Source organism: Lissotriton helveticus, chromosome 1_2 (genome assembly GCF_964261635.1).
Source record: "Lissotriton helveticus chromosome 1_2, aLisHel1.1, whole genome shotgun sequence".
Classification (NCBI taxonomy): Eukaryota; Metazoa; Chordata; class Amphibia; order Caudata; family Salamandridae; genus Lissotriton; species Lissotriton helveticus.
This window is the reverse complement of record NC_136058.1, coordinates 256,964,714-256,974,208: the sequence shown is the minus strand read 5'-3', so window position 1 is coordinate 256,974,208 and position 9,495 is coordinate 256,964,714. Positions and strand designations below refer to the sequence as shown.

At 37.7% G+C, this 9,495-nt stretch overlaps 1 protein-coding gene across 1 annotated transcript in view; it reads right to left on the bottom strand.

The window, feature by feature from the left end:
* Positions 1-1,254: 1,254 nt before the first annotated feature.
* Positions 1,255-9,495, bottom strand: part of LOC144807844 (uncharacterized) — a 351,402-nt gene continuing 343,161 nt past the window's right edge. Inside the window, exon 2 of the mRNA XM_078673481.1 lies at positions 1,255-3,392. Coding sequence (XP_078529607.1) covers positions 3,193-3,392 — 200 coding nt within the window. The 3' untranslated portion in view covers positions 1,255-3,192. The remainder of the gene's footprint in view (positions 3,393-9,495) is intronic.

The following is a 9,495-nucleotide window of genomic DNA, read 5'->3' as shown; positions in this document are numbered from 1 at the left end:
TAAACTTTGAGAAAGAAAGTTTGTCACAACACATAAAAACAATTATAAAAATTCAAAACAACTAACTGAAAACATGAATTGAGAAAAGTGCGTATCTTGTCTTTGTAAACGTAGGGCATAAAATGTACCTCATTGTTAAGTTTTTGCTTGCTATATCAGTTGCATATATATTTTAAATGCTGTCATCACAGTATAACAAACATAATAGTTAAAAGCAGTAATTCACTGTGAGTCAATGAGAATCCGAGTGCCAATTAGTGGTTTTAACAAAATATATTTCAAGACTAAGGGCCAGATGTAGGTAATCCCAGATTACCGATTCTTAAATACCGAATCATACCGATTCGGTATTTAAGAACTGGCAATCGGGATGTAGGTAGTTTTACCGATTTAATTACCGAATCGGTATGATTCGGTGCTTACCGAATCGGTATTTACAGATTCGGTAATTGCCATTCATTCCTAGGGGCCTGGAGGTCCATAGGAATGAATGGCAATAACCGAATCTGTAAATGCCGATTCGGTAATTGGGGGAAACATTGAAGGGTGGCAGGGTGTCACTTTGACACCCTGTTGCACCCCTAAATTGTGCATGGGTGCAACATGGCACTGTTTCAAAAACAAAAGAAATGCTTTTTAAAGGGTTTTCATAATTTACCACCAACTTCTAGTGGGTGGTAAATTAAGAATTCTTAAACCCCTGTAGCACTGATTACAGTGCTACCTACATGTCAAAATACAGATTCGGTAATTATACCGATTCGGTATTTTACTAATTCGTTAAAATTACCGAATCTGTATTTTAACATGCCCCTGCATCCCAAACTCCTAATACCGGTCGGTAACGGCCGAAATCGGCCGTTACCGACCGGCATTTGCCTTCCTACATCTGGCCCTATATCTGTTATTTTAATTGAGACCTTGGAAGGCCAGTCTGTGGAATTGTGAGCAACGTTTTGGATTGCTATGTAAGTGAGAACTTTTTATAAATCACTGTAAGTAGCTGGAGTGTGCATGTAGTACATATGTCCAGTATAGGTTCCAAACCTGACAGATAATAGTTTCGGGCACCAAATTAAAAGTGGCCCCATTAGCAAATCAGAGAGGTAAAAAAGTGACCAAAATTTGCAAATCGGTGTTGATTTAACCCCTTCAGTGCTAATGACAAGGGTAACTCGTCATGGAGTTTCCATTGATTTCAATGGAAAGTCAATGGGAAGAGGGGGATGTACCTTAGCAGCCAAGTGGTTAAACTTGCAAAGACAAGGAAGGAATATAAGTGGTTTTCAAGGTATGGGAGACTACATGCATTTATGCTTGCTGCAGGCAATGTTTGTGGTAATATTAGTGAAATCAACAGTAAAAACCATCCTAAAAGACAATAAAACAGGCACAAAACAGCCGATACACTGACTGTTATGTGAGACCAGCCCTAAGGGTATTGCCACATTGCCCTATAGGCCAGTTCACCCCTGAGCATGAATACCTGTTGTGGGAAGGTAGGGAACTATTATAGCATAATGCACATTTGAACCTGGGTGGACGTGGAGCAACCATTAGAGACTCTTACAAAAAATTCAGGACAATTTGCTCCAGTCCACAAGTTAGAATTTAAAAAACTCAATTCAGAATTCTACATATTGCATGGGCATTACATCCATGGCTCTTCATGGCTCAGTTATGCTCTTGGATATGAATTGTAGAAAAAAGATGCCTGCTCTCAGCTGCCTGTTCCATTTCTTTCTCAGTTCCTCAACTTCCATAACTTGTCACGTGACTCCCCATCACATGCATACCTTACATGCCCACAAATCCTTTCAGGATTGCAGAGTGCCCCTTCCTAAAGAAAGTAGTTTGGAGGAGAAAAGACACACACACACTCACTCTCCACAGCTGCTGATGGACCAATCTCTGACTCTCCTACAATGACCACTTCCGATAGCTGCCAATAAGTTCCCACCAACTACCCTCTCCTGCCTTCCCACCTCCAGGCTTCTTAATCTTGCTAGCTATGGTGTCGCAAACATTAAGACTGCACCAGTTGACCTGATATTTCCCATAGGACAAACAACAACCCTTACACTGTACCTCTTGTCTAGATGGCTTTTAATTTTGAAGTTTACCTATAGTTTAAATTAACTCCTGGCGAAATATGTATCTTCCCATTCCATATTTGTATGAAAAGAAATAAAAAAATGCCATGCCAATATTAAAAGTGGTGATTGGTATAGCATACCTTTGTTATCAAAATTTGACAATATGATTCGAAAAATACATCTTCATTCCCACGACAGGAGGATAATCATTTTCACACTATCTACAATGCATTCTGGCCATAGGCTTGCGCATTCTAATGTGCAACTGATCAACATTCATAAGAATGCTTTCACCATACCAAAATAATCCGTTAAGAACCCTAGATACACTAATATAACATAAATTTGTTATACAAATTTGACAATATGATTTGAATAACATATTGTCATATCCACAACAGTAGGACAATAATTTTCTGCCTACCCACAGTGCATTCTGGCTACTGGTCTTCACTCTTTTTACACAACTGAGATCATCTGCAATCAGAATAATGTTTTCGAAAGTGCAAATCCTGTTATCTCGAAAGTCCTAAGTGCTCTGGGGACAAAAAGCAGTTTAGGTGGTTTCAGCAGTAGTCTAATAGCCCTGTAAAATAACTCCCCTGCCAGCATGTTTTCTGAAACAAATATGTTCTTTAAAAGATACCTATGTAAAGAAGACATAGGGGTCACCTATGTCATATCAATATTACAATTGTTTTATTTCCTTCAAATATTTAGTATTATGTTCCTATGAAAATGATTTTGACTCTAAAAACCTCAACAAGTCACTAAAGAGCAGGATCCAGGACTCACTCTCACTGCCTTCAGGAAAATGAGGCGAGAGGTAACTCAGTAAAGTTTGATGTATCAAAAAGGGTGGTAACAACACCCATAAAATCCTTTTATTTCCCTTTGGCTCCTTTAAGGTTCTCCAGAAATTGTTCAGCAGAATTGATGTCTAAGAGCACAAGCAATCTTAAGGCTGATGTTCTGCCCTTCCTGAAAGTATGAATAGTAGCAAAAAATACAAGTTCGGCTCCTGCCCACTTCCACAGCTAGTCCTTCCCGACCCTGACCACACAGACAGATGCCCATTTTTGGGGCATCCGAGGTGTCACGTTTCCTGAGGTAGATGAGTGATCTCCTCCATGGAAATGACAAACTCCTGGGGGTGGCTCCGGGAAGTTGACACTCGACAGTCGAACGGCGATGCAGGCATATTGGGCACCTTGCCTCCGTCAGTCCCGTTGTTAGTGATGCAGTTGACATCGCTCCTATTGCTGTTATCATCTGGGCTAGAGCCAAAGAGCCAATCTATAGAGAATAGAGAAACAAAAATCAATGCACTAGAATCAGATCAGCAGGCTTTAATACCCTCCATGAGAAAAGCAAATTTCATATCATTCCACTCATTTATTTTCTTCGTATAGAAGTTTTATTGTGGATCAAAAGAACAAAACAGGAACAAATTAGTAAAAACAACACAAGAACATTGTTTAAATGTAATAAATGCTGTTCCAGGCAAATAATTAATAGAATAATTATAACAGGCAAACATATAGGTCAAGATAATTTATTATGTGGGAGACAGAATTGGAGAAGCTCTATCTAGAAGGGGTACATCTAAATATAAGAAAGCAGTGGAGATCAAGATTTAGACAAGAGTGGTGAAGAGGAATTAAAGAGGAAAGAAATGAGTGTATGTGTGATAATCTATTAAAGATGGCTGCTCTGCCTCTGGCTCCTGTACCAAAAATATGTTTTTATAAACAAACTTTGAGAGCCCCTGGGATCTGAAAAGAATACAAAAAGGACCTAAGAGAAAATTTGCTAAGGCTTCATAATACCTCCCCATCGGCAATGAAGATATACAATCAAGTGAATAGCCATGTGAATAGAAAGGCTATGCCATGCTGAGCCTACAGATAGAGGAAAGGGATAAACATTGTAGGCGCTCTGCAGCAGCACATACAAACAGACAGTATATGGGGTGATAAAGAAAGTAGACAGTCAACTGCAAAGGTCCCTCTGTTCAGAGAGCAAGAGGGAAAGTTCAGGCAATTGGGAGAGGAGGGACAATCTACAACTGTAAATGTGGGAGCACATTGCCGCTGGGCAAAATGCACCTGCCCAATGGAGCGGCTTTATAGGCTGAAAGAACAGATCATGTATATTGGACAGCTTAAACATACTGATACCAGCTACTTTTCATGTACCTGGTGGTCATACAGATAGTAGGCAGAATACATGTAGAACTGCCGTTTGGTCAAAAGGACGTGCACATTATTCTTCCTCTGGTCTGCTAAAAGCATAAATAAGCATTACCTACATAATCAAATTAAGAAGAAGTTCAGGAATCAGGTCCAGTCCTTGTTACCTCCATCACACACCACAATCCTGATAACATGCTTTTGACATTTTACTGAGTCAAGTAGTTTTTATTTAATACAAAAAGTCCTCCCTGAGCACTCAATTCAAAATAAATGATTAGCGTTCATAATAGATATTTCTCTCTCCAACTCAATAGTATTCCTCAGTTGGCACAGGACAGTCCTTTTGTCTGTGTTCTGTATCCATATATCACACAGTTCATATAATCCGTGTACTGCAAAATGGTGTTTATTTATCCAAATTTCGCACTCCAAAGAAACAGCAGCCAACACGTGTTTCGTCGTGCATTCATCTAGCACTACGTGAATATGTTTTAAGAGACTTGTAATTTCCAATTACTATTCAATAGTAATGTATTTTCAGGTTTTCCGAGATGGCGCATATACTAGTTGCATATAAGTAGGAACATCTAAATGGCGCTAAAGTAGTTCACCGTTTGTTGCGACGAAAGCATGACTAAAGAGTCCTGTGTGTTTCAATTACTAGGGTCCAATTATATTTTTTTGATATTCTAAGATGAATGTGAATGTGGCTAAAGAGGACGTTTGTTTTCGAACCACTATTGAATAGTTATGTATTTTTAGGCACTCCAAGATGGCGCATATACTAGTTACATATAAATAGGACTACCAATATGGCGCTTAAGTAGAACGCCGGCTGTTGCAATGAAAGCAGAACATTGTTTTCGGCTCTCGAGGGGAGTGTGGAGATGTTTTGATCCAGGATAATCTTATTCGTTTTATACAAGAGGGAGGATGTTATTGGATTCATATCTGTACATGTTTATTTTCTGTTAACTTTCAGATCACGTACTTGTGACAATTTGTTTCTGTTTACGATTGCAATTCAAGTGAGGACGAACTTCTCTTCGGAACGGAATACTAGTGATTGAGGTGAGATTATTATATGTTCATATGATATGCATACTAAACGATAGGATTTAAGACATATGATTCCATTGCTGATTAGTATTTACATATGTATCGGAATAATGGGTATATTTGAGTAGTGTGGCTCACTGGTTAGAGGCTGCAGGGCTGAGAGCAGAAGTCAGCCCGGTACCAGGGTTCAATTCCCGACGCGGCAGGGTCGTGGACCTTGGTCAGCGGACTCGATAATTCTCGCTTCGGTGCTTACTCTAATCAGGGGTTCCACTCGGCAACTCTGGGCATTAGCTTGCCTAATCTCCACAACGGCCCCACCAATTCCGGGGATGCCTGGCTCCACCTTGGGGAATCCCAGCAAGGGACCATCCCACAGGGAAAGCCAGGACGGGTTCCCCAGAGTTATACAGCGCCGGGACGCCCCGTTGCTGGGGCAGCTGTGCCCTTTACAAGTATACTACATTTACATTTACATTTTTGATTGCAGATATTGTGATATCGTAGGAGTGATATTGGGACAGAAAGTGAGGTAACAGTTCTACAAAGGAGGACGTTGCATAACGGTACTTTTTGCTTTATGTCTACTATAAATTTTAGTTGGACTAAATCGAATTGTGAATTTACTGATGTGTTGAGATATGCAAACTTCATTTGTGTGCATTAGAGGCAATGACGAGTCCTTAGGATCAATTTTGGATAATATGGAAAGTCTCGAATTTTTGCAGAGTAATGGAAGATGTTGGGGCATCAGAATGTCTACCTATTAAGGATTTTTTTTTCTATAGGAAACATTGGTTTTTTGAAAGATTTTGCGGATTACTGATGAGTTTATGGATGGAGTGTACTATATGTCAGGTGATTATGTTTTGTATTATAATTGCAGAGTGTATTTGCAGTACTTAAGTTTTGAGAGTAACTAGTGACCTCCACAAACTTTGGGTGAGGCTTTATTGGGAATTAGGTTCTGTTCTATTCTGAGAGCACTGGGTGATGGTGGTTTTGGACCATTTCTATGATGAACGTATTGTCTAAATTAGACATTTGATCTACTGAGGAATAATTGTATTGTAATTATGTTTATGTATTGTTACTTTGGGTTGCAGCCCTGAAGAAGTCTAAGTGCTAGATGAATGCACGACAAAACACGTGTTGGCTGCTGTTTCTTTGGAGTGCGACATTTGAATAAATAAACACCATTTTGGAGTACACGGATTATATGAACTGTGTGATATACGGATACGGAACACTGATAAAAGGACTGTACTGTGCCAACTGAGGAATAACATTGAGTTGGAGAGAGAAATATCTATTATGAACACTAATCAATTATTTTGAATTGAGGGTTCGGGGAGGACTTTTTGTATTTTGTTATCTGCATTTGTGGATCGTGGTGGGGTTGCATGGTAACCAACCCCACTTCCCCTTAGAGCACCGTCGGAGACTTAGTAAACTGTACTTTCGTGCCCTGGCGTATACCTCGTTACCATTTAGCAAGTGTTAGTTTTTATTTAACATGGTATTTTTAAAGTCAGGATTCAAATGATCTTCTTTGAACTCACAAACAGTGGCTGTGGATGTTCAGGTATTGAAAACGTGTAAGCAAAGAATTGTGGTAATTGTTGTTCAGGTGAACTAAAAAAAATGAAGACGTAAGGTTTGAATATGCTATTATGTTTCTCAGGGAATAAACTGAGTGGTAACACTCATACAGGATGTAGCATATGGCAAAATAGTACAGTTGAATGACACTCTTCTGTCTGAACGCTCTTTTATGAAGTATTTGGACATTTTATTTTGAAGAATCTTTTAGATATAATACTGACACATCATTTCATATAGTATGGGACTCTTTCAAAGCAGCTACCATAAACTTTATCATCAATTTTGCACACAATTGGAGTCAGAATGATGAATACAGGTTGAAAGAAACCTTAGGCACTATGAAAAACTTAGGGCATACGTATTACACCTCTAAATCCCAGGACATGTCTAAAGAAAATAATCAAGGCCAAGTTTAAGTTTAATAAATATTCCACTGAAAATGCATTGACTTTTTTACTCAATTCTGGCGAAGGATATTATGGAGGTTAAAACAAAATGGGTACGCTATTAGCGAATTATTTAAAAAAGAAGAAAGCAGTACTACATTGTTAAGAAGTTATACAGGTAGTAACATACTTAATTTTAAAGAACCTGAAATTAGTCAAACATTTCAGACTACTGCCAATGATTTTTATATTTCAGAGAAACCTTCCCAGAGAAGCACCATTATTAATTACTTGGCACCAATTACAACAGAAAACAACACTGATATTGAGTTTAATTCCTTACAGGAAGATATTACTTCTGATGAACTATCAAAAACCATTCTTTCAATTAAAAAGGTAAAGCCCTTGGTCCAGATGGATTTTGTCTACTGATTTTTATTTCCACATCTCTAAGCTTCTGCTTCCCAAGCTGTAAGAATTTTTCCTCAACCGTCATCTCTATCCCTCTGGACAACAATCACACTACATTTCCTCTTAATCCCCTACTAATTGACGGCCACCACTGCCGCAAAGCCTCTCAATGATTCAATCCTCAACTCTGCAACAAAACTCCGTTACCCTCCCCGAAGGGAACTTTTTTACCTCTTAACTATTAAACTGAGAAATGTCCAGAATCTAGGAGTATTAATGTACTGCAACTGCTTATTTTTCTTTTCATGTACGTTGTTGTAAAGCGCTCTGATACCCCTCGGTCGTATAAGCACTATATAAAAGTCCTATAATAAATATAATAAAAATGAGATCTTTTTGATTTGAAAAGAAAATCACATTTCCAAATGGAACTTTTCAAGATGCCCTCATTTGTTTAATCCCTAAAGATGGTCATGATCATAAAATTGGAAAAAATTATAGACCTATTTCCTTAGTGAACACTGACTACAATATTTTCGTTAACATTATTGCCCTTCATTTAGAAACTTTATTTACAAAATGATTTGGGTGGGAGCAATCTAGATTTTTTAAAGGCTAATTGTCTTCTGATCCTACTAGATTATTTTTTCAAAGTTTTGAGCAGAGCTCCCCACTAGAAACTCCCCTTGCTGCCATAACCCCCTGATGCTGAAAAAGCATTTGATAGAATGGAAAGGGATTTTATGTTTCAGTCCTTAATTTCATTTGATTTTGGTCCTAAGATAATTAATTTAATTTCATTATTAAACTCCTCACCCAATGCTGCTATTTGTATTAACGAAGCTAGTCTCAAGAATATTTTTTTACAAAGAGGGGTAAGACAGGGATGGCCTTTATAAAAACATATATTGATTACTGCTTTGAATGCTTTTTATATAGAGTAAGGCAAAACAACAATATACAAGGGTTAGTTTATGGTGGAAAACCATAAACTAAAAAATGTTGGTATATGCAGATAATATTATTTTATTGATATCAAACCCGAAATCTTGACTGTTCATAAGGAAGTGGCTATCTTGACAGCTGTATCTGGTTACAAAGTAAATTGATAAGTCAGAAGTTGTACCAGTAAATACATTCTGTTTCAAACAAATGTTTGATAATTTTGGTTTTACTTGGAACGCTAGTAAAATCAAATATTTAGGACCAAGTTTTACAAATTCTATTAAAGATACAGTAAAACTAAATGTTGATGAAACATTTATGAACACAGAAAGTTCAATTTATAGATGGAACTCCCCTTTTCCTAGCCGGATGGGGTAACTTATACTCAGTAAAAATACTGCTGGTCCCATTTAATTATATACATTAACAATGATACCTTTAAAGTTTCCAATTTGCTATATTAAGAAAATTAAATCACATACTGTTTCTTTTTGTACTATAACAGAAAGTCTCAATTGTCAATTTCCAAACTAAAACTAAATAAATAGGAAGGAGGTGTTAGCTTTGCAGATTTTTCATTGAACTAGAAGGCATTTACCCTGAAACATCTGTCACACTGGATATTTGAAACTGATAATTTCTATTACAACCGTAAGCCAGAAAGATCTTTTTAATTGGCATTCAAATTTGTATGGATCCCCATTACCTCTTTTCTTACTACTATATCTGCAAAAGATCCAGGGGCATATTATCAAGTAAGGGCGTTACATTATCGCCGCTTTTATCGGCAGGAAACTG